Raw genomic sequence first — 26,502 nt, forward strand, 5'->3', positions numbered from 1 at the left:
CTAGTGGCCCCAAAACCTAAATTATTTACTATCTAGCCCTTTACAGAGAAAGCTTGTTTGATCCCTGCTATAGAGAATACAGGAATAACAATACAGTAATAGGGAGCACCACAGCCTTTAGGGATGAGGGAAAGTACCCAAAGGAGGAACCAGCATGGAAGAAGCTGCCCTCCCCCAAAGCAGAGTAAGGCCTTATGGGAGACGGTGTGTCTCAGTGGATGATCCATAAGCAGCCAAGTACTGGGTGCCAGAGAAATCGATGGAGGCTGAATGGACTTTGAATGGAGTTTCTGGGTTGAGAACCCAGCTGGAGGTCAAGCATGATTGGTTCTGCACACCGCAGCTGGCAGCAGTTCCACAGGGGGAAGGAGACAACACAGAACTGGAACAAGGTTGTGATGCCCCTTGCTGCAGCCTTGTAAGCCCCTCCACTGCCCTTTATTGATAAAGCCTAACTTTTCTCCAGCTGGCAAAAGAAAACTGTTTACAAGATCCAGCTCAAGTATCTCGAATTAGAGTTAAAAGACTGGATTGAGAACTAAGAGGTGAGATAATTAGATAACTGGCACAAATCTGTAGTCCATATGCAAATTTCTCTAATTCATTTGGTTGCTGTATGTAATCAAGCACCCCATAACTTTTTTTTTTTAAGATTTTTTTTTTTTCCTTTTTCTCCCCAAAGCCCCCCGGTACATGGTTGTATATTCTTCATTGTGGGTCCTTCTAGTTGAAGCACCCCATAACTTTTGAGTCTTCTTTAATCTTAAAGAGTCTCCTACATTTTAAAAAAATTTGTCATTACATTGACATTTTTTAAAGAGTCTAGGCAGTTACTTTGCAGAATTTCTCTCAATATGGACTTATTTTTATTTTATTATTATTATTTTTTTGGTGAGGAAGATTGGCCCTGAGCTAACATTTGTGCCAATCTTCCTCTATTTTTTATGTGAGATGCTGCCAAACATGGCGTGATGATCAGTGTGTAGGTCCACACCCAGGCTGGGAAACTGCAAACCCTGGGCTGCCGAAGCAGAGCACACAAACTTAACCATTATGCCACCGGGCCAACCCCATGGATTTGTCTTTTTGTTTGTTCATGATTAGATTCAGGTTAAACTTGAAGTTCAGGTTAAACTTTTGGCAGGAACATTACATGGTTATAATATTATGTCAACGAAACTTCACAAAGTGCATGGTATAAGTTTGTGTCATTACTGGTGATAATAAGTTTGATCATTCAGTTAAAATTATGGCGGCCAACCGACTTATCCATTTCCCTGTTGTAATTAATAAGTACTCAATTGAGTAATATTTTAAGAATATGCAACTGTCTTTGTTTCCACTATTGTGACAGTTGTGAAATGGCAAGTTTTGGGGGCTTTCATTCCCTTTACAAAGAATTGACAATTTGAAGAACTGAAAAGCCTAGCACAAGTTGTGCTGCAGGCCACGTTCCTGAAAAAGGCTGTCTTCTTTCAGGTCTTGTTCAGGTACTTATCTCTCTGCCTTTCCTACCACTTCACCCATTTCCCTACATCTCAGGGAAAACAGCTTGTAGGCCTTGTTTTACTATCCATCCTCCAAATGCTATTTATGAATGAGAATCTGTGTGATTATGATATTTTAATAGACACTGCGTTTCTCATTATATAAAGAAATTTTTAAAAAACTTATTTTTGAGTTTGAAAGAATTTGAAATTTTGCAGTTTAATTCCCCAACCTAGGGACCAAAAACAATTTGTTTGTTATTCATCAATGCATTCATTCCATAAATTATTCATTCAACAAATATTATGTGCAGACAGTACTGGAAGCTGGGGTTAGAGGAGGGAGCTTACTTCAAAGTGCTGTAGAATGTGTCCAGGCTATGGTATCAAGCAGTCCTGGGTATTGCTACTTGTTGAATGTTAGTCATGGGACAAATCCCATGACTTCTATGACCTCCGTTTTCTCATCTTTGAATGTGGATAATTGTAGCTATGTCACTAAATGGATACGATGATTAACTTAAATACACACACAGGCACACAGGCACGTATACAATCGGCAGCCCTCACTTCCCCACAGCACCAAGTGAACTGAAATGTGTGCATATCTGAGCCGTGTCCTCATTTTGCATGGTCCCGATATGCATGAGTTTCAGTTAGCATGGCACTCTACAAGACGAGGGCTGCCTGTTTATGTAAAACATTCTAGAAAATTGCCAGGAATACAGGAATTCTCAAAAGTGGTACCTATATTAAATCAGGAAATCTTTTTGCAACTACTGTAGCTCTTTGTCATTCTCCAGTCTTTTCTTTTCTTTTTAAAGGTTGGCACCTGAGCTAACATCTGTTGCAAATCTTCTTTTTTTTTTCCTTCCTCTTCTCCCCAAAGCCCCCCAGTACATAGTTGTATATTCTAGTTGTGAGTGCCTCTGGTTATGCTATGTGGGACGCCGCCTCAGCATGGCCTGATGAGCGGTGCCATGTCTGTGCCCAGGATCTGAACCCGTGAAACCCTGGGCCACGGAAGCAGAGCACGCGAACTTAACCACTCGGCCACAGAACTGGGCACTCCAGTCTTTCTTCTTGAACATTTCCAATGATAGTGCAATCGATATTTTACTAAGAAGACCACACTCTAGTTCTTGTGTTAATTTTACTGTAATTTATATCCATTTAATTCTGGGGCTGTTCTTAGCAGCTACGTGATTCATATTGTATAGTTAAAAGGCAGCATCTCCATGGTGCTCCTAACTTTCCCAGCAGATTCTGTTTCAGAGCCAGCTATGGCAGCATTACCAGATTGGCGCCTCTTTAACACAGAGTCTCAGTTCCATTTTCAACCTGTCGTTTATGAGGCTAAGTTACAGAATTCAACATCCAGTTGCCTGGAAAGCCTCATGGAAAGAGAAGCTTTGCGTGGACAGGGGCACATAAGAGTCAGAAGGCTCTACAATGGCTATCTCCCTCGCATTGAAGGGTCCTAGGTATCCAGGTGTCACTGAGATGCTAAATCAATGACATAAAGTCCCTCGGCTCTCAGACTGTGTGGATTAACAGCCTGGTTCCAACATGTGCTAGCTTTTTGTGTTTTGGCAATTTATATAATCTCTGTCTCAGTTTTCCCATTTGCAAAAGTGGACAATAATAATTATTTCATGGATTTTATTATGAAGTTAAAATAAGATAATTCCACATAGTAGGCATGTAGCCATAATTAATAGTAGGACTAACAATAGTTTTATCATTATGACATTTATGTTGCTTGGTGGACATAACTGCCCAGATTCCCCTTTAGGAATCAGTTAAGTCACTTTGCTTAAAGTCTTTCTCCTTCATGGGGAAGCTCACATCCAATGACTAATAAATATAGGAGTATAGCCTTGCCACCTTGGTCTCACTTGGAGCAAAGCTGAAGGTCCACTCTTGCTCGAGGACTCCCCATGGAGTTAACTGAGATTGTTGTTGGGAGTGGATTGCAACTCACCCTATGTTTCTGCCAAATCTTGCTTCCTTCCTCTCCCATTCTCTTCCTTATTTCCCATACTGTCCCTTCTAGATTCCAACAGGAGTTGATTCCAAGTGTACTCCTTAATAAGGATCTTGCACACAAAACCCCACCTTGGAATCAGCTTTATGGAGAACAGTGCCTGTTATAACAGGAGGGGAAGACAATAAGTCCCCTCACTCAGATATTGCAGTCCATGGCCTAAGACCTGTGACCATTGGAGCTCAGTTTATGTCAGTCTTTAGCGTGTTCTATGGTGTGTTGTAGCTCTCAGTAGCTCAATAATTCTCCTAGGAATTGGGCCATTTCCAAGCATTTTGCCAGTGCTGTGGTGGACCAATCATACTTTCAGGAAAGGGACAGTACGAAGGAAGGCCTTGAGCATCTAGCTGGAAACACTGCTTGTGGCCTTGTGTCTACTGTAAGTGTAAAAGTAGCAACCCAGCCATTAATAGGTATTAATAGCCTCCCTTCTGGGGACCAGTCATTTGACCTTGCTCTCTGAGTCACGGAAGTTTGGGGGCATGATAGAAAACAGCTTAGAAGAGTTCCCTAAGGGGCGAAGACTGAAGCTCTAGACGTTTTTCCCATGGAGAGTGCAGATTCGCCTATTGATAACAGGCTGAGTTGGTTTCGCATAAATATACAAATTTCAAAATTTCAAGGGACTCTTTCCCTTCTTTTCAAAGAAATCCAATTGTTTTACTCTTGCAGCTTCAGACCCCTAGTCTATTTTATCATAATTTCTCATATGCTGCTTAAGTTTTTATTAGCCTTACATCCACAAGTTGTTTTTGTACAATATTAATTTATCTAAGATCAGGGACTTGAATTCATTTAAACAATGGATTGCTGTCTAAATAGTTGACAATAAAAAAAAAACAAAAAAAAACAGGGACCGGCCCCCTGCCGAGTGGTTAAGTTCTCACGGTCGGCTTCCGCGGCCCAGGGTTTCTCTGGTTCGGCTCCTAGGCATGGACGTGGCACCGCTCATCAATCCGTGCTGAAGCAGGATCCCACACAGAACTAGAAGGATCTACAACTAGAATATACAACTATGTCCTGAGGGGCTTTGGGGAAAAGAAGGGGAAAAAAAAAGATTGGCAACAGATGTTAGCTCAGGGCCAATCTTTAAAAACAAAAATAAAAGAAACAAAAAACTTTGAAGAATGAATGAATAAATTTTAAGTAAACACCAAGTAATCAATCCATATTACAACCAGAATGACCTTTCTAAAACACACACCTTGTTTAACATCCTTCACTAATTTTCTTACTGCTCCTTAAAAATCCTAGATAATCTGGTCGTAGTTTATCTTTTCAGCTTCATACCTTAACATTCCTTAACTCATCTCCTCAGTGCACACAAACACACACACACATTTCTCAGTTAGTTTCAGACAAAGTTCAAATGTAGCACTCTATTTTGGAATATGATATATTTTTCTCCAGTCCATAAGGGCATTGTTAATTTGATTCCCTTTTTATTAAACATTCAACAAACTGATGGAACCACTGTGTATGTTATCATGTTAGAAGAAGCAACTAATTTCTTTTAAATTATCAAAATATATTATTGTGTAAATTGGTTTTAGGTGTAGGTATATCCTTACGTGAACTGATATATTAAAGTTATTGCTTTCCTTATGATCTTTCTATTTCCTTCTTTGGAGTTATACTTTAGGAGAGCAAGATTTTGATGAGTCACTATATCAAGAAAAGGAAGAGTTGTAGGAGAGACTTACCGACTTGTTTTTTCGTATCGTCTCTGTAGACCCTGGGATATGATGAGGGATTCAGTAATGAGGAAGGGATATAGAGACGTTTCTGAACCTCCACTGTCCCTAGTTGCAAAGCTATGCATCTCTTTTGAATATAGAAAACAGCTTAAAACCAAGCCAGATCCTCTCTCAAATAAGGCATTCCAAGGTATAATTCTAAAGCACAAGAATCTTTTTGAACTAAAGTACAACTGAGAAGAGTCTAAGACTCTTTATCCGAGTAACAGAAAGAAGATTTTTCTACATATTTTTATCCTCTAACTTTCAAGGAATGATTAAAAGGAAAAAAAAAAAAACAATTGTTCTAGCCAAATGGAGAATCAGATCATATTTTGCAAACTTCAGACTTGAATTGTGTCTATCTTGTTTTCAAAGTTGAAGTATGTTCATTCTGGAAAGTAATATTAACAGCAAACTACTAGTTTTTGAAAAGAGGAATTGAAGACTGTCTGATTTTTCCTTTTTGATTACTTTGATATTTTAGTTCAGGTCTCTAAAGTACTAACTGAAATCTTGTGTCTGTTTCTTGGTCTTGTATAACTTACTAACTTTGTCTCAAATAACATCAGGGTCTTTTTTTTCTAATTTTATAATACTCAATTTATAATGAATATTTTACTCTTTACTACGTCATAAGTAAAGTGTATCTTGTGTTAGCAATTGTCTTTAAAAATATTTTTTGATATCCTATAAATAAAACTTCCTTTTAAAAATATTTGATAACATATAGGGCAGAGAAGACTTCTTGAAAAAACTCACTCGAGGTGAAGTGGCTAATGGGATGATGATTCAGGTAATCCTAATTTGGTTTCAATATTGTATTCTTCCTTTAATTTGCATTTTACTTAGCATTTTAAATTTGCCTGTAATGAGGCATCTTTTCACTACTTGGTCTGCAAGCCAGCAGTTTTCTCTCCTTAGCTGATGACAGTTGCCCCCTGTGTACGACTAGCAGTGTCTGTTCATGCATAAAGAAACTGACCTCCCATACACATATCTCATTTTGTGGCTTAATGGGAATTTCTGCCAGTCTAGTAAAAAGGCAGTGGGATCTTATTCCTAACTGTCTCTTTAGTTTGCTTTGTGATGATTTTATGTTTTCTTTACTTTTAGTATCTTTCAATTGAATTTCTCTCTTTAATTATGAAAGAAAAATATATTATATTTCTATATAAAGATTTTGAAATTAAAGCACTATAGGTAACAAAATCAATTTTAATTTTTCAACCCTTTATCTACCACCTTCATATCCTTTGGAACCCAGGTTGGATATTTTGATCACTGGCATGTTTCTAGAATGCCTCCTCTTCGGACATACATAAATATTTGAAATTAGTATTATAAGAAGAATAAAATCAAGAGGGAAACAGTCCAAAACAGTTTTGTTAAAAAATTGTTTGAGATTATCTGCAACTCAGATCCTCTTTGAAGCAAGCACAAATTTTGTGATTTCTTCTAGTAGGAAATTTGACACTTTCAAATGTATAAAAGCAGTGTTTCTCTGCTTCTATATGCTTGAAAATGCCAAATTTCCTAATTTATTTCTATCTATTTATATATATATGTTCAATAATTCCATAATCTTCTAGCCCCTTTTGCTTAATGTTTTGTTATTAACTTCTCGTTCTTTGGTTTTATTTGCCCTTGGATTGCAGGAATTACATGTATATCAATATTTGTTGTTAGTGTGTTTTCTAACCTTAATATCTTCCAATGCTTACTTATGAATGTTTGATTTTTATTGTCTATTAAATTTTTTATCTCATTTTTTCTAAAAATAACTGTGTGTTCTTTAAATATTCTATATTTCTACCTATTGCTTATTATGGGGGCATTTTTTTTTTTTTCCAAGTAACAACAAATATTACTGCCTGGCAGAGGGGAGAGACTCAGTAAACATTTAGGTAATTAATAACTGAATGAATTATTTAAAATTTTTCCTGGCAGAAAAAACTGTATTCCATTCAAGAAGATCAGATAAATGAGAAGCAGCAGCTTCTGAAAAAGAAAGCAGTATATGCCCTAACGCTGGCAGAATTAGACAAACCTATGCGTCAACTAGAAGAAGATGCTGAAAAGCTCAGAATTATCCACAAAGAACATTTTGAAGTAAGCATTTATAATTAATCCAGAAACTAATCGGCAGGAATATGTGGGTTGATAAATCATGTATACGAATTTACAGTATTACTTGGAAAATTATGATTTCACATAGGAAGCCATGAAAGCATGGACAAAATAAGTAACTATTTCATGGCCACGTACCTGATCTACGGTGAAACTATACAGCGGGACTATCAATGCTGTTACCTGAAACCCCATACTCTATCTTAGAATGTACTTAGGAAAAGCACATTTCAAATGATCGAGTGGTGATTTATCTGATATGATTGCCCACCACTGTACATTTAATTCAAAGTCTTCATTGCTTTTAATAAAATGCTAATGCTATGTTTACTCAAATATAAACTATAATGCAGCTTGGCACTTTTATGGTAAGTTTTTGATGGCTGGAGAAGAAATTAAGACAAGATGAAAAATATAGCAAATGTTGATAAAATATTTTCAAAACAACAAGCTTATGGCAGTAACTGATATTACTCGCCCTTCCCAAAGGAAAGTTTAGTAGACAAATACATATCCGTCACGTCCTCAGTCTTCTGGAGCAGTGGAGGGTGTGGTAAGAGCTGTACATTCTTGTCTTCAGCTGCAGCGGGGGGGTGTACGTATTTCATTTGGACCGTTTTGGCAACAGGATTTTTTCTTTGCAAATGATGATGTCACTTTACATTCTTAGTCTTTCATAATTTTCAAAATTTCTTTGTTTAGAAAACTTTGTGATTTACAAGGTGTTTCTATTATGAAAGTGTATTTTGATCTTTAAAGCCTCTCTATGGAATAGGCAAGCGAGAGTTTATCTGTATCGTGGACTTGAGCAAGCTTGGGCCTAAATGCACACAGCAACTTGTACAAGGCCATAAAGCATAGATACAACAAATTCTGAGTCTACTACCCCGCAGAGGGCTTCTAAATGCTTACCCTAGAGCTCACGGAACAAATATAGAACCAGTGCTAACTTCTAATGAGAGAAATTATTTTAATAATGGCTCCTTCTCACATTAATGATGGAAATTTATTAATTAAATCAAAAGCCTCAGTATAATCATCTGAATGTGATAATAAATTCCAGAAAAGATTGATGATTTTTATTCCCCTCATTTTACAATAGCCATTGTTTTTTATCTTCTTGTCGTTAGTAATCATTTTTGTTTTTATTATATTTTAATAGTTTATAAATTATAATAACTATTAATTTAGCATAAACTTTTGAAAAGAATAAGTTTTTGTACACTCTCTGTAATGATTGCTGACAATTTGTATTCAGAATTTTAACTTTGGTTAAAATACTTTAAATATCATGATGAAAATTTATAATTCCTATGTGAGTTTTTTAGTTTTTGTTACTTAGCTAAAATTGACTAGATTTTGGTTTTTTCAGTAATTCAAACTAAATATTGGGATTGTGGATATCATAGTATGTTTTTGTAGTTTATGTGTGGTGGTCCTTTCCCTTTATACTGAAATATATAGTCACTTGGGAACTATTTGGTCTAAACCAGTCTTAATTTCTGAATGTCTTCTAGGCTTTAAATGATATAATTCAGAGGAAAGAACAAATTAAAGCAAAGGTGAAAAGAACAAAGAAAAACTTGCGAAGAAAGGGGAAGAAAACCCATGATGCACTAGTAGAAACTGAGGTAAGAAATTTAATATAAAAAAAAAACTTTGAACTTACAACCTCTTTATCTCAATGAAAACTATTCAAGCAAATCTAATTTTAGGTGGATGCCTCTCATTTCTAATTGGTTGCACTAAATTGCCTCCTCATGCACACGCACACGCACATACGCACAGAGTCTTCATTTTCTCTCTCTTATAGTGTCTTTCCCACTGGTCTGGTGTATCCCCCCCATTATCTTTCTACAAAGTAGAGGTAGGGATTTGTAGTGTACTAGGTAAAGACCATATTTCTACAGATGAGACCAGTCTACAGCCTGAAACATTTGTTAATATCTGGCATCTAAATTTTACCCTCATATTGGCATATAGGCAGCATGGACAAATGGCTATACTAAATCAAAGGGCTTCAGAGCTTTTTCCAAATTAGATATATTTACTCCCTGAAAATCTTCACATCTAACATTCTATCTTTAGAGAATCATTGGATCTGGAGAAGTGAAGATAGTCCATTATCTTAAACTTACTATCTTCCAGATATATTTTAAAGGTAGCACCAATAAGATTTGTTGGTGAACAGCATGTAGATTATGAGATAGAGGTGTAATTGTATCATTTAAAAAATGTTTGCCCTATACTAGGCCAGAAAAGAAATGTAAAAAGAAATTACAGAGGAAAATAGTAATGTTTATAATAATAAGAACAGATATTAATATTTTGCATATTTTATATATGCTAGGCATTGTTCTAAGTGCTCAGACATATTAACTCATATGATCTTCATGATAACCCTATGAAGAATCTGCTATTAGTATCTCCATTCTACAGTTGAGGAATCTGATGCCTTGTTTTCTAATTAACTTGTTCTATTTTACACAGCTCGTTAGTGATGGAGTTGAGATTCACTATGTCTAGCACTGGCACTAGAATCTATGCTCTTAACCATGGCGTTACACTGGTCAAGCCATAGAGATTACTTTTATTGACCACAATCAAGTAATATCAAGAGTCAATAACAAAAAATATAGCAGAAAGAAAAATATTATGTAGGCTACTGGAAATAATTTTTTAAATCCCATTTTTATTATTAATTTGCTTATCAGTAGAAAAATTCCAGAACTTCCTGAAAAAGAAAGAAAGGAAGCAGGGAGGTATGACATTTCAAATACATACCTAATGTTCCAAATCTTGGACAAACAGCAGATTTTCATAGGAAAATGAATATGAAAGATTAGCCATTCTTCTTGAAATCTATCAGAGTAGAGAAAGAATTAGGAAGCATGTGGGGAAAAACAGAGGAAAATAGGAGCAAAGGGAGCAGTTGAGATCGGTTGGGAGAGAAGCCCTAATTAGAAGCAATGTCAGATGTGGGAAGGATAGTCAGTAAGTCAGTCACCCAGTCAGTAATCAGCCAATCAGTATAAACACCAATAGTCATGAAGGGATGATGCAAAAGTACACACAAAATCAAATCTCCCATCTGGAATTGCACAGGCCAGCCTTGGGAAATTGTGCTGGCATTAAATATTGATTTCTTTTGTTTGAAAGATCAAAACAATATATATCCTTGCTCAGCTTCAATGTACGTGTTTGAAAATCAGTGATCACATGTTTGCATCTTGAAAGGACCTTTAACGTGTATGTGTAAGTGTCGGGGAGTTGGGGACAAGTTAGTGCCAGGGAGAGAGCAAAAGAGGGAGAGAGAGAGGAAGAGAGGTGGGGGGAGAGACGTTACATAGTTCTAACCTATCTTTTAGAAGATCTGAGCTGACGTAACAATGGAGAAGAGAAGATAAACCTAAGTTGTTACTTATATTGGTAAGAGGTTACTATTTGCTTTTAATTGTTTACACAGCCAAACGTAATTGTGTTCTTAAATTGAAAGGATTTGAAAATCCCAGTATTTAAAATAAAACATCCCTGAATTTTTTTTTAGGAAAGAATATCAATGATTTTTAGAGAAATAGAGACTACTAAAGGTAAAACAAGTATTTATCAAGCCAAAATAAGTCAATTGAATAAAGAGTTAAAAGAAAAAGAAAAGGAAAAGGAAAATTTTGATCAGATACTTGACAGTTTAAGGTAAGTAGATATATCTTATCAAAATTTTAAGAGCCCTTTAGGGATAAAGTGTCAGAAAAAATAGTTATGCACAGCCTAATACCATACAGCTTAATGGAGTCAAGTCAATGCACTCAACAAGGATTTGTTTAGCTATTACCATAGAGTAAAAACTTATTTTCAAAATGATAGTACAGCTTTATCTGGAAAAGACTAAATCATATTCACTGTATCAGATAAGAAAGCAAGGAAACATATTTTACTTTGAAAGATGTTTATCCGCATTGTTTGATATCTGTAAGACTATTTTGGAGCTCAAAGGGATAAGCCTAAAATTATGTAAATTATATTAAACTTCTAAAGATTTCATTCAAGCCAGATGAACTTTTTTCTTTCTTCAGGAGTCTTACCATTTCAGTCCTAATATTTTCTTCCATCCTGTGTCTAGATTATATTGATACAAGCATGGTCACCAGGTCCCAATGAATTAATTCCCTCTCTAAACTGGAGAAAACTCTGCCTTCCCACAGGAAAAGGAGAAAAAGTGTAGCTGACATTGTTCCATTATTTACAAATCTATGAATTAGTAGCAATGATGGATAATGTTAAGTATTATTTAAAACCACCATTGATTGATTTCCTAATGTGCCAGGCACTTTGCAGGTAATCTATGTAACTTAATCTCATCCGGTTCTCACAGCCGATTCTTAAATTATGTAATAACATTCCCATATGAATGCTGAAGAAACAGAAGCTCAGGGAAATTAAATCATTGTCTTAAGATTGCACAGCTAATTAGCTGTACAGCTTAGGTTCACCCTGTTCCAAAGTGCATGCTCTTTCAACTGTGAATACTGACTCCCTAAACTAGGTTTGGAAAGGAAGATTACTGCAGACAAACCGTGTTAGGAATAATCTACTGCTGTTTTCAATAGGTGACCATATCACTTTAATCATTATTTATTGAGATCCCATAGTGTGCCTACTGCCAGGCACCAAGAAGGACAAAGAAATGGCAAGTGGGATTGTGTACCTCTAAGTGTCTCAAGATGTTTTTGGAAAGATAAACTTTGCACACGCAGAACAACTAAAATATGGTGATAAAAATAATAGCAATCAAGGGGCCGGCCGGGTGGCGCAGCAGTTAAGTTCTCATGTTCCGCTTTGACAGCCCAGGGTTCACCAGTTCAGATCCTGGGTGTGGACCTACACACCACTTATCAAGCCATGCTGTGGCAGGCGTCTCACATACAAAGTAGAGGAAGATGGGCACAGATGTTAGCTCAAGGCCAGTCTTCTTTAGCAAAAAGGAGGATTGGCAGCAGATGTTAGCTCAGGGCTAATCTTCCTCAAATAAATAAATTTAAAAAAAACAATCAGAGCTACCATTGGCTCTCATTTAATTTTTGCGACTGTTTTCTTAACTAGAAAGTGAAAGGATTAAAACCCAGACGCATAGGGCTTCACAGTTTGTTCCTTTTATCACTATGAGAAAGGAAACACTATTTTCATTCATAGATATACACATAAATATATGTTATATATAATGGGTGTATATAAAATTAATAAAATGCTATGTTGAATATAATCCAGTCTCAAAACACTTAGTGTAGAGAACGAAGTATATGTGGTCAGAGGTGGTGATGTTTTCTGGGAGCAATTGAGAGTTTTTTGGTTTTGGTCAAACCAGCTCCTCCCTGTGGGAATTTCACTGGTTCCCTATGCTCCACAATGTCACTATTAGTGACACTTATATGAACATCACATAAGAATTTTGGGTGTTGTTGGTGTGAATGATGAAGTAGAAAAACCAGTGGTGAGAGAGATGGAATGGAAGTACCTTATTCCATTTAGAAGAAGAGGCTGACATCTAAAAAATATTAGCAGAGAGTGATGTTTTCAAATTTACTGATAACAGCCGTAGAGAAGAGAGAGGAAAAAATGAGTACTTAATGTTGAGCTGCTGAATCAAACAGAGCCAGACAGGACTGGATTTCGATTCTGGTTCTGTCATTCACTGGTTAGCTTATGCAAGCTAATTATGCTGAAGTTTAGGTTCCTTGTCTCTAAATTGCTATAATAACTATTCTTTCACAGGATTGTTGTTGTATTAAATGTGATATCATATTCAAAGCACTTTAACATTTTAGCCCCTCAGAAATTTTAGTCCTGCTGCCTTTATAGTTAGCTGTGCAAATGATTCAATTTTCTATACCAGTAGAGATGAAAACGAAGGTGGGTAAGAGAAGACTGAGCTGCGCGTTGGCAGCTCTGCTTATTCTGGATTCTAGGTTGCTGATCAACCTTGGGAATTATTTCTAAATCATATTTCTTTTTGCAATATTGTTTTAACGACTTTTTGATGCTTTTTCTACTAGTTTTGTGCCTTATATAACTACTGATTTCACCATAAAAATCATGTTACCTCTGTGTCAAGATGTACTTAGTTGCAAATGACAAAATACAGACATACATATGCACGCACACACACACACACACCAGCTTAAACAACAGGCAAAGGTATCGTCTTATAAAACAGAAGGCCCTTGGGGAGGGTGAGCTGCAGGTTGGTTTGATTCAGCAGCTCAACGCTAGATGCTCGTTTCTTTCTCTCTCCGTATGGCTGTTGTCAGCAAATTTGGAAACATGACTCCTTGTTCACATTTAGTGGAATGTGTGCCTCTCTTACATGGAATTAGGTCCTTGCTTTTCATCTTATTGGGCTATCTTAATATATGTGTTCACTCCCAGACAATTCGCCAACTGTTGGTGGGCTTAGTCAAATCAGAATATATCATTGGAGATACCTGCTGCGTGGAGGAGGGGTTCTTTGGGAATGACAACAAAACAGAGGCATGCTGGGTAGGCAACCAAAGAAAATCCACTAAAATTTCTCCAGAGATTTTCTTCCACGTGGATCATTTAGATGTAGTTATATGGAGGGAGGCCTATGGAAGGAACTGGGGAATTTTTCTAAAGCCCTTCAATTTTAAGATTTTTCCATAACGGATCTTTCGAAATGTATCATCAAAGTATTTTAGAAAACAAAATATGAATTGATTAGTGGCAAATGCAATTCCTTCTTTATAGGGACCAACTTATGGCTATAAGATACAAAAAGGAACACGCACAAGCTGTGTTTGATCATCTCGCAAGTGAGAAAAAAGACTGTGAGGAGAGACTGTATGAGGAAGAACAGAGATTTAGAACACTTGTTACCATGAGGCAAAAAACTTTGGCGGATACTAAAGTGAGTATTATTTTTGGATTGTTTTAGAATGAAGGAAATATAGTGATAGTCAAATCAGCAGCTAGTTTGTGACATTCATTTTTCATCCTGAAGTAGCAAAGATGTTTGGATTTTAAAAATAAATGTCAGTATAACAAACATGAAACTTTTCATTTTTTCTTCTAAGTAATTATTATATATTCATGCAGCGTATTGTATTTTTCAATGCATTTATGTGCACTCTCATTTTGTCATTGTATTTTATTTTGAAGTCTACTGATGTAAAAGTGTAGATTATATTTATTCCAGAGACATTTTTATGTTTTTAATGGGAAATATAAGATTAGTTACATTTTGTTTCTGAATAAACATACTTCAAATGTTCACCAACCACCGTTTTGAAAAATGAGAATATTTCATGTTCTTTTCTTTTAGAAAACTTTTATATATGTTTTAATTGCACTGTAAAATTGCTGTTTAGAAACAGGGAAATCATATAAAACATGTCTTTTTAGATATGAAGCTTTGTTAATTACATTTTATAAAGCTATATGTATTAAATTTTTACATAGAATATGACTAAATAATATACATTTAGTTAAGTAAATCCTATCCCATTTTTATTTTGTAATAATTTTTACCTTTAATTTCAATAATAAATATCGTGGTTTTTACTTATTTTTGAGAGACACAATGGGAAATACTTCTAAAAACTAAAGAATTCTGCATTTTATTAAAACTATTTTCTGCAAAACTTTTAAAGATAAATGTAATATCATAATATACTTCTATCAGCTATTTTTGATCCTGATATATATATTCAATTATTATATATATTCAATTCCTTTTTTTCCTTTTTACATTTTCAAAGACATTGCTAATACATTTAAGAAAAGATTATTTGGAACAAATATACATTGAATAAACAAGTATGTGAGTGAATGAACATACCATCTTTAATCCTATTGCTGTGATCCCTCCTATAAGAAAATTATTAATAAAAGAACAATACTTTCATTAATAATAGTGCTAAATAACATTCTTCCATTGTAAATATGGCCATTATATAGAAAAAGAGGCCTTTTTCTGGCCTAAAAATATGAAAATAATTGGTGCCATCTAGTGGCAATAAATGATGCCTCCTCTTAGAGGAGTTCTGGAACTCTGATGGCCGAATCTCAGATATGCGATATACGAGTGGACTGGGGAGGCTTAGCCTCAAAGGCACCCCTCACAACGAGGAGGCTTAAGTTATGCACTGACTCACGCATCAATCCCCACCTCATATTTTATCACAGCAGTAAAATTAGTTGTTTGAATTCAACCACATTTCCAATTGTACTGGTGCTGAGAACACAGTGGGATCTCAATAATCATTTATTGACCAGCATTTCAACACTTTAATGGAACAATCATAATTAGTGAAATGGCAAAATATGGTCAGCGGGAGAGAGATGAAGAAAAAAATCCTGTATAACTAGTCTCTCGGTAATTGAGTTTTGTATTACTTTTCATCCAAACGCATCTCTCTGCTTTCCCATTCTGAAGTGTATGTACTTGGACACATCACATGATCTCATGTTTTTTTTTTCTTAGCACCAGTCTCTATCTGAACGTGTTTTGTCCATTCATTTTTACTTGTTTGTTGTCTGCCTACATCCTGCTACAATAATGTAGTCTCTATGAAGACAGGGGGTTTTCTGTCACATTCTTCTCTGTATCCTAAAACCTCAGAACTATGCCTGGCACAACAGAAGCAATCGATACTCTGACTGACTAAGTGAATAAATGGATGAACATATGCTTTTTTGCTAATTTTGCTATCCACATGCATGATGATGTCTAGAAGCAAGAGTATTTCAGAGATATTTTACACATGGCACTAGCCTGATACTTAAACAAATATTCATTCTGTATGCAAAAGCTGGGTCTCTCTCTCTCTCTCTCTCTCTCTCTCTCTCTCTCTCTCTCTCTCTCTCTCTCTCTCGTTGATAATACATGACAAATTTGCCATCCAGTCCTTTCCCTCTAGGTGAAAATGGTTAAATTGTCTATTGCTTTCTAGCAGTTAAGGATCTGCTAAATAGCTCAATTGTGCTTCTCAGGTCACCTTAAATTTATATGAACTTATCTCTTATCAGCACTTGGGTAGCTCTTTGTTATGGATTCACCTTACATGACTGGAAACATAGGGTTTGAACATGAAGAGTTTAGAGATTGGTATAATTCATCATTAGTGATGCTGTTTATCTATGATTGTGATCAGTTATTGGCGTTAAAGAGTGGAAAGCAATGTGATTCTTCATAGAGAACCTATTCTTATCCCTGTTTAGAAACTGGATGAGATAAAAATTTGTAAATATGTATGTAGTATAAAGCATTCCCAGAAAAAAACAAGTCTTATTAGGCATCATGATAAATGTGACGTTACTAATCTGGGGTGTCCCCTTTGGGCAAAAGAGTTGATCACAATTTTGGATCACCTGAAGGAATTGTTCAATAAAAGACTTTATAAAAGCCACAGTGTAATTGGGGCCAGCCTGGTGGCACAGTGGTTGGGTTCGCATGCTCCACTTCACCAGCTAGGGGTTTGCGGGTTCAAACCTGGGCGCAGACGTACACACAGCTCATCAAGCCATGCTGCAGTGGCATCCCACATACAAAAACTAGAGGAGGATGGGCACTGATGTTAGCTCAGGGACAATCTTCCTCAAGCAATAAGAGGAAGATTGGCAGCAAATGTTAGCTCAGGGCCAATCTTCCTCACCAAAAAACCCCCCCAAAAAAACAAAAGCCACAGTGACTTATATGACGACATGAGGTAACACATAATAGAATTAGAAATACAAACAGCTAAAAGAATAGTTTAAGAAAAAACATGCACAAACTTCAGACAATGTACAATGTGGTTCTGAGATAAATTCAATCTTTTTCAGTAGGCAATTCCATATAAGACATCTTTAAATGATAGATTTTTTTAATGTCATAGAGTTTTTACTAACTGCCTATAATTTGCAAATGCAATGATTTAAGATTAAAATTTCCGTATAGTCAAAATCAGAGTAGCTCTGGCTACTGATCTTCCTCTTTATTTCTGGAAAGATATAAACAAAACTGGAGTTTAAGGCATTTTAATCGATTATGAGACGTCCTCAGAAGTCCCCCTGTCTTTCCTGTGCAAATGCCTTCCCCCGGTGTTCTTTCCGTAGTCTTGCTCTCCTCCCTATAATTTAGAGTATGATATGAAAGGGGTACAGTGAACGACTTTGGATCTTTGGCAGACAGAAGAACAATTTCCAGATTGAGTTCCAGCAGAGACAATACCCTGATACTCTGCAGAGTTTATTAATTTTTATTTTGCTTCACATTTTCCACTCTCAGGCAATACCTCTCCCCCTTGGCTGTAACCGTCTCAAATCTGGCTATTAAATCATCTCTTGACCCTTTCATGTGGAAGACTATCAGCTTAAAACGGAGGTAGTGATTCACTACCTCATTGGACAGCCAGGCAGAGAAATAGTAAAAATCAAAAACAAATGTAATCTCTGAGATAATTTTAAGGATTATTACAATTTTGAAAATTATTCTCCTATTGGCCGCTTATCATTTCTTCATTCCTGCAATTAGTTTATGTGTTCTACTACGTTCGAGGCACTTCATGTTGGATGACCAAAACCCTAGCCTCAATTTTAAAAAATGCAATCAGTAGGAAGATGGAACATGTGAAAAACAGACTTGAATATAGTGACGACACTCAAATTACAAACAATAAATTGTGTCCCTGGCCTGCTGACCTGACACATTATATATTACTATAAATAATAAATATTACATATGTTGTGGTCTTAATAGTAGGAAATTAATGAGTGAAAAACATTTAGAAGAACTGATGAATGAATCTCCTAGACAAGAATGATAATTTCCTTGCCACCAAAAGATTTTAATATAATATGAAATTTTAAAAATTAGGAACATGGTTTGCATAATTAATATTTCTCTTAAAAAGAATTCTTACAGGATTAAACATTAATTAATCACATATAATATTAATCAGGTTCACCACATTGCTTTTTTAAAGCAACTTGTTCAAATCTATGACTCTCTGAGAAATGAACATTTTGATTTGAGGGCTGGTAGAAAAAGAATGCTAATTTTCCATCAGGAAACACTTCAAGGTTTTGCACAGACCCTGTGCTGCAATGATCATAAGTACTTAGAAATCAGGAGAGAGTAACACTAGAATGTGAAAGAAGGATGTAGCATGGGTATGACGGATTCCCAAATATAAATTTAATATATCTTACATGTTTTCTTGGAGCATGATCCATTAAGCAAGGACGAACCTTCTTTTCTTTTCAGTTCTCTCTCTAGCACCATGTTACATCTTGTAGTTATGTCCCAGAATTTCTGCTGATACTATGTTATATGAAGTTTGAATAGGCTTTTTGTTTTTTGAACTGGCAGCCAACCACCATTTTTAGCTTTTTATTTCCCAACTACCTAGGGGAATCTATCACAGTCACTTGGCCAAAGTCCATTTTAGTTTTTCTATACATTGTGCTTTTTTCAACATAGCTGAGATAATACTCTATGAACACACCTTGGATATTATGATTTTTCCAAATAGTATTTATTTCTTAGTGGGGCCAATTTTGAAATGCCTTCCCCCGGGTAATGGCCTAAAGATATGATTTTTCTCTCTTGATCAAGTAAAGTCATCATAATATGAGTTTCCAAATATCAAATTGCATTCTTAAGTATACCATAATCGATTATGCTGTGTTAAAATTGTAATACATTACTGGATTCAATTTGCAACCATTTAATCTTGAAAATCTATTAGTCTATAGTTCTTTTTTGTACTTTGCTCAAGATACTGGTATCAGAGATTTACGAGAGTTTTTAAAATGAAATGAGAAGATTTTCCTCTTTTTTTCTCTATTAAATAGCATGACTCATTTCAGTTCCTTAAAGGTTGGAGAAATTCTGCCATGACACTATCAAGATAGGTGAAGAGTCAGAGATTTTCCCTCACTTGCAAGCTCACAAGTTAGTCTGCCTCAGCTTCACGGGTGCTGGCAGAAGACATGAAACGTCTGAGTGAAAGACAAAGGACTTTTATTACTCACCACACAATGCAGTGTGAGCTTTGTGTTTGCACAGATTCCCTTTGGCTCCAAGTGTCATGGATAATGTGAAAGTGGTCCAGGTGGATGGTACATATGCAGGAGATTTTTATCGTAGCTGGTGAACACAGAATGTAGGAAACCCCCAATTTTATAAGGGAGCTTCTAGCAAAATTGCCCAGCTTTTGCCTCAGAAGAAGGCATTACATTTGCTATGCAAAGAATCTTGAAAAGGTAGTTTTGGAAAAAAGCTGTCAAAAGAGGGTGTAAGCATCACGGTGATGCTATTGAAGTCCCCCACTATTATTGCGTTGTTGTCTATTTCTCCCTTCATATCTGTTACTATTTGCTTAATATATTTAGGTGCTCCAATATCAGGTATATACATATATTTACAACTGTTATATCTTTTTGATGAATTGTCCCCTTTATTATTTTTTTTCTTTTGAGGAAGATTAGCCCTGAGCTAACTACTGCCAGTCTTCCTCTTTTTGCTGAGGAAGACTGGCCCTGAGCTAACATCCATGCCTATCATCCTCTGTTTTATACGTGGGACGCCTACCACAGCATAGCTTTTGCCAAGCAGTGCCATGTCCGCACCCAGGATCCGAACCGGAGAACCGGGGGCTGCCAAGAAGTGGAACGTGCAAACTTAACCCCTGCACCACCGGGCCGGCCCCCTCCCTTTATTATTATATAATGACCTGTTTGTCTCTTGTTACAGTTTTTACTTAAAGTCTACTTTGATATAAATGTAGCTACCCCTGCTCTCTTTTTGGTTTCTATTTGCACGGAAGACATGTTTTTTATTCCTTCACTTTCAGCTTATGTGTGTTTTTATATCTGAAACGAATCTCTTGTAGGCAGCATACAATTGGGTCTTGTTTACCTAACTTCACACCTCAAGGAACTAGAAAAAGAACAAGCTAAGCCAAAACTTACCATAAGGAAGGAAATAAGACCTCAGAGCAGAAAATGAAATAGAATGAAGTAGAGTCCAGAAAAACAGTGGAAAAAAATCAGCAACATCAAAACCTGATTTATTGAAAAGATAAATAGAATTCACAAACCTTTAGCTAGACTACGAAAGAAAGAAAGACTCAAATAAATTTAAAAAGGAAAGAGGGAACATTATAGCTGACACCACAGGCATACGAAGAATCATAAGAGACTACTATGAGCTATTATATGCCAACAAATTGGATAATCTGGAGAGAATTGATAAATTCCTAGAAATTTCCTAGGGAAAAAATAATAACTTTCTGTTAAATGATTTTTGTTTAATTTGCATGGGATTATCAGATATAATCACTGCAACTTTTGCTCCATAGATAAGTTATGAGCAAGTAAATTAACGAAATGTTTAGTTCAATTTGATTATACTTTTAATGTCATAAAAGTTACTATAGTTCAGTCTACTTGAATGTCATAGTCTATTAGTAGTATGTTGAAATTTTCTACATGAATCAATTTGTGGGTTCTGCTTCATATATTTTTAGGTCATGTTATTCAGTGCATACAGGCTCATTAAATGACCATTTTAACCATAATTTTTTAATATAATGACAGTCCTCTCCTATATATTGTTTTAAAGTTAGTGCTATCAACATCTATTCTTCTTGTTGACTAATCTAATTTTTCATTGTTTTAATCAACTATTCTGGTTTATTTTTTACATGTGCATTAGTAACCTTTTAGAGCAGTATTTAGGATGATATTTTACTTTTCAATCCATTCTGATTTGGTAATTTAATTAATTTATATGACAAGTTTTATTGGTTCTTCTATCATCTTGCTTAATGCTTTCTGTATTGATACTATCTTTCTACTTTGTCGTTACTTTTTTGGCATATTGACTATTGTGGTTTGATTTTATTAATACAAAGTGAAGACATTCTACTTTTAATTATGTCACTTTCAAGTTTCCATCTAAATGTACTCTTATATTAGTAATGCAAATAGAAAATGAGAGATAAAGGTGAGAGTGTAGGTTCAGGATATATCATGAAGACCCAGTTGAAACGTATACACTTAATTCATAAAGATTTTGGGAGGCATGAAGAATTTTTGAGGCGGTAATGTGCTCAGAGATAGTCTGTAGCAAGATGAATTAGACAGTATTATGTAGGATGAACTGAAATGAAATGAAAGCACAAGTTGAAGATATGAGTTACAAGAAAATGCTTTTGTAATCAAAGAGAAGTAAATGAGGCACTGATGGAACAGGAATGGGGCTTGTAGGCTTAACAGAGACTGATGTCAGATTGGATGTGATATGTGAACAAGAGAATAGAATATGTAGGGCATGGTATGATACTGATTGACTGGGAAAAGTTATGGGGCATTTATAGTAAAAAGAACTTTTGATGACTAGTTTTGCTGAAAAAATGATGTGTTGCAGACATGGTAGAGACTATGTAAGTGGCAATATGTACTTAAAAATTCACCCTGTGGAGGTGGAGTTGGGAAGAAAGAGTAAAAATGGAGTAGAAGATCAGTGAGGCAGCCACAGCTCCATGGGAGCTCACAAAAGGTTTGAAGAAAAGTGTTACAGGACATCTGAAAACAGAACTTGGGTATGCAAGTTGTTACATTACTATCTCTCAGCATTTTTATATTCATCTTGGTACTGCTAGGGCTGGAGATTGGCAGACTCTATATTTCTTTCTCCTTTATCACATGCCTCTGAGTTAGGCTCTGGCGGTATAAGGCATTAGAAGGAGATTGAATGGTTGAAGGAGGAAGAAGACACTTGTTCTTCCTGCCCGCTTCCAGCGGGCTTCCTGTCTTCTTGTGGTTCCAGTCAGCTTTATCCACAAATGCATATTCATCTCCAGCAGCAGTTCCTGTCCATAGCCATGCCTGAATAAAACTTGCAGCTTTTACAACACTTGCAGAACTCATTTTTTCAAGTCCTACCTCAGAGACACCAGAACCAGCCAACTAGAGCCCCCTCCCCAGAAGTCTGTGTCCCAGGCTCACAGAGCCTGTCCTTCGAGCCAAGAGACATTAGCATCAGTCAAGAGGTCTGAATTTCATCTCCACAGGGAATCAACAGGGCCGTACATTGCCAAAGTATTGAGTCACACATTCTTAATTTGGCCATTAGGAGAGCATCAGTGACAGAGTAGTACGGTCGATTTGTTTGCAAATTGCGAATCCCAGGTATAATTTTCCAGCAAAGAGGAAAGAGACAAAATTGAGGGAGAGAGTGTATTATATGTTGTATTATGCAGTTTTGATTAAATATTTGGTTCCCACTCCAATTGGTGAAGCCTTTGATATCTCACTCATGTGAGTACTTCCAGAGTCCGTCACAGTGTCTAGGACATAAGAAGTACTCAATCTTTGCTGAATTGAAGTCGAAATGAAGTAATGTGACTCCTGAAAAATAAGAGATTTTTCAGTCACTCCTGAGATTTGCATTTCCATTTACTTGGGCAAAGATAAAGGAAATTTTTCCTCATCCATCCATCCATCCATCCATCCATCCATTTATTTGTTCATTTTGAAGTTATTTATTGAGTGTTAGAATCCAAATGAGATTCTGAGCAGGTTGAATGAAAGGTAGCACCTGCTCTCAATTAGGTTCACTGAGCAATGGTGAAGAGACAGGTATAAGTAAATTAAAATAAGGTGCAAAAACTGTTTTTCTTGAATTAAACATGGAATTCTCTGGAACCCAGGAAGAAGAGCTTGAAGGAAATCTGAGAAAGCTTGCTAAGGTGATAATAACAGAACTAAGTCTTGGAAGGTGGGAACAAGTTAGTCAAGGAAAGAATATTCAAGCAGTGAAAACGGTAGGAAGAAAGGCATACGTGTGTCAAAAAAATTCATCATGTATTTAGGGAATTGCAGGTAGTTTATTATGTTTGGAGGTCAGAGGCAGGGAAAAAGGCCATTCATACAGGAAGGAGCTACGTCATGAAGGCTCTAAATGTCACACTAAGGAGTTTAGGCTTTCGTTCATGAATAATTGATCAGAAGAGTAATAAAGCTACCAAGGTAGCTGAGGAAAATCTTACTAACATGAGCAGAGATGTCCACTGGTCTGCTCTGGCACATTGCTGTGGTGTTCATGGGCCAAAGGTAAACTGAGACATTGATCCTGTCAGCAGTAAGAGTTGGGAAGGGCCTAAAATGGCTAAGTCTGGTCTCAGAAGACTCTGCCATCAAAGAGCCTGGCCCCTTTAAGCCAGTATGGTGAATATTTCTTTTTCTGTGCATTCCATGACATTACAATGGTTGGCGATCATTAATTACATGTAACAAGTTGAAGAGGAATGAATGATTTTGGATACAGTGATACCAACTAAGAATTTAGTGGTGTAATGATGAGGTTCCAGTAAGATGAAAGGATGAGTTGTAGATATTGTTTTGAATTAATATAGACAGAAGTTGATGACTATCTGCCTATATAGTGAGAAAAATTATCCAGATATATGTCAAGTTTTTTATTTTAACAACAGGATGGTTAGTGGCATCAGCATCCAAAAATAGAGAGTGTGGTCTGAGGAATAGGTTTGAAACTGGATTTGATCAAATTTGATATATCTTTGGAGGAGCTAGTTGGCATCCATTGCCCAAGTGAATGTAAGCATCTGGAACTGAAGGAACAAGAGTTTGAATGAAGATATGGTTGTGGAAACTGTAAGCATATAGATTACATCAGAGTCTTCAGGAAATCTTTAATAATACATGGAAGGTTGAGAAGAAAGATCAAGACACAGTCCTGGTTGGGTGATTATGATATGGAAAAGGTAGCAAGAATAGAGAGGAAGCAAAAGGCACAGATATTGTAGTCAGAAAGTGAGATACAGGAGTTTAAAACTTCAGCTATGGTGCCAATCTAGAGGATAACAAAGTCAGAAGGGTGTCCGCGGGTATGAATTGCTAACGGGACAGGGAACTGAAGTTAACTAGATTTGAGGAAGTCCATAAACTTCAAGATTAAAATGTGGGATAGATCGTCCAGATAGATATTGAAGTAAAGCAGAATGATGGCGGAACAAAGGATACACAGGGAGAGAAGATTGAGTCCTGTAGGCCAGAGTCTTCCCTTGGTGTGGGAAAATGACCAGGAAATCAGTAAATGACCATTCAATAGGGAGGGAGAAGGTCGAGGATTATGTTCTTTAATCAATATAAAAGTCAAAACGAGGAGTATTTTTACATAAGATGGAGGCATAACGGTTTGAAAGCAATAATGGAGAAGTAGGATTATGCTAACTGCAACTAGAACCTCTAATATAGAGACCATGAGAAATTATTAATATTCTTTAATTCAGTCCTATGTTTAGTTGCTGCAAAGAGTATTATCCAGTATTGTGTAATGAGAACAAAATACAATCTGAGCTTGTTTACCAGTGAATAGCACTTCCAGAGTTCACTTTGGAAAGGTTTAGGCTGGGATAATGGGTCGGTTCAGTTAATAAGTATATACTGAGTACTTAGTACATAAAATACACTATTCTAGATGCTGTGGAATTTTTGGAATAAAGCACAGTCTAAACTCTGAGAAGCAGACCAACCTCACAGAGAAGAGAATCATAGCATTATTTTAATAGGTTTTGCTACCCAGCGATAGAATCAAAGGAAAAGAGAGACTGTTAAAATACAACTTGTAAATACTGTCAATTTTCCTGTACTTATCAAAAATTTTTTCAAAGAGAGAAAGTGAGTTACTGAGACCACCAAGACTTGAAATGGTATTGTTTCACCTATACCATTAATAAAGGCATCAACAAAATTACATTATAGCTTATAAGTTATTAGAAATACATACTTACATGTTAGTGTCTGTAATCAAGAATTTTTTAAAACTGTCACTTATAAAATGACTAAGCAGTGCTGAATAACATAACATTATTATTTTTCTTTTGGTTGTACATATAATTAAAAGAACCTCCAATTGCCCTGTCTCTCTTCCTTCAAATTGCATATTACTTCAGTTAGCTTCAGGAAGGTCACTTCATCTTTCAGAAACAAATGAATTTAATGTTGCATAAGTGAGATATCTACAGTGTTATAATATTCATAAGCATAGATCTTAGCCTAAAGTGCTTCACCTCAGCTGGGAAATTGTTTTCAATTACTAAGAGTTTCTATTTTGATTCTATTTCTCTAAGCTTTTCAGAAGAGAGAGAGAGAGAGAGAGAGAACATAGATGTTAGTGCTTGTGTGAGAGAGAGACAGACAGACACCAGCAGTCACTCTGTCTTTAGTGAGTTATCAGTGGCTTTCATATTAAGTATCAGCACCACGAATTCCCTCTTAAACTTAGAATTATTGAACCCGGCCCTGATGTTCTGACAAATATCACAACTGTGAGTTGCACAGTGTCCTGTGGGGAGTGTTGTTAGCATTACCCAAATAGCCCTCCCACTGTCTGATTTATTTGCTTATAGAGAACATGCATACCTGACCTCCTGAGGGAGCTACATATCTCAAATTTGGGTGCCATGATAATAATAACAGTTTGCGAGAAAATGAAATAGGCTATAAAGAGAAAGGAAATGGAATATATAAACTATTGTACAGTGTCATGTTCATTTTCAGTACTATATAAAATAATGAAAATGTTTTTCGATAACCTTTGTTGATTTTTATAATAAGAAACAGACTTTATGGAAAAAGACAATGAATGAACAAACCAAAAAATTAGCAAAAATTTTTTAGCTCTTCACTCAAATTTCTGCATAGGTTTTCCTAAGTTTAGAGTTGAATTCTGAAATAGAAACAGCTTTAAAATAAAGGATGTTAATTTCTATCTTTGGCAACTCTAAGTTACTCTTTCAGGGTTCAAGTACAAGGATTACCTCATTGATAAAGTGATCCAGTGTGGTAGGCAGCAAAGGTATCATGTTTCTAATTTTACTGTTGCAGTTGGAGCGCTTGAACTTGGAGACATTAAAGAAGACTTTCTCATAATCGCTCAGTTTTTAAATTGTACGTCTGAGAATAAAATGAATATCCTTTCTAGTACCCTCCCCCTAAACCCTTCAGTAGACAGTAAAGGAGTAGGATATCATTACTACTTGTCACCAGGGCTGGGTGGCCTTACAGTGGTCCTTGT

General features: G+C 36.0%; 1 protein-coding gene across 1 annotated transcript in view; it reads left to right on the plus strand.

Moving 5' to 3' along the window:
• CCDC178 (coiled-coil domain containing 178) overlaps positions 1-26,502 on the plus strand; it is a 351,357-nt gene that overhangs the window by 113,035 nt on the left and 211,820 nt on the right. The window contains exons 13-17 of the mRNA XM_070514525.1: positions 6,004-6,066; positions 7,221-7,382; positions 8,918-9,031; positions 10,948-11,093; positions 14,163-14,322. Coding sequence (XP_070370626.1) covers positions 6,004-6,066; positions 7,221-7,382; positions 8,918-9,031; positions 10,948-11,093; positions 14,163-14,322 — 645 coding nt within the window. The remainder of the gene's footprint in view (positions 1-6,003; positions 6,067-7,220; positions 7,383-8,917; positions 9,032-10,947; positions 11,094-14,162; positions 14,323-26,502) is intronic.

This window comes from Equus asinus, chromosome 7 (assembly GCF_041296235.1).
Source record: "Equus asinus isolate D_3611 breed Donkey chromosome 7, EquAss-T2T_v2, whole genome shotgun sequence".
Lineage (NCBI taxonomy): Eukaryota > Metazoa > Chordata > Mammalia > Perissodactyla > Equidae > Equus > Equus asinus.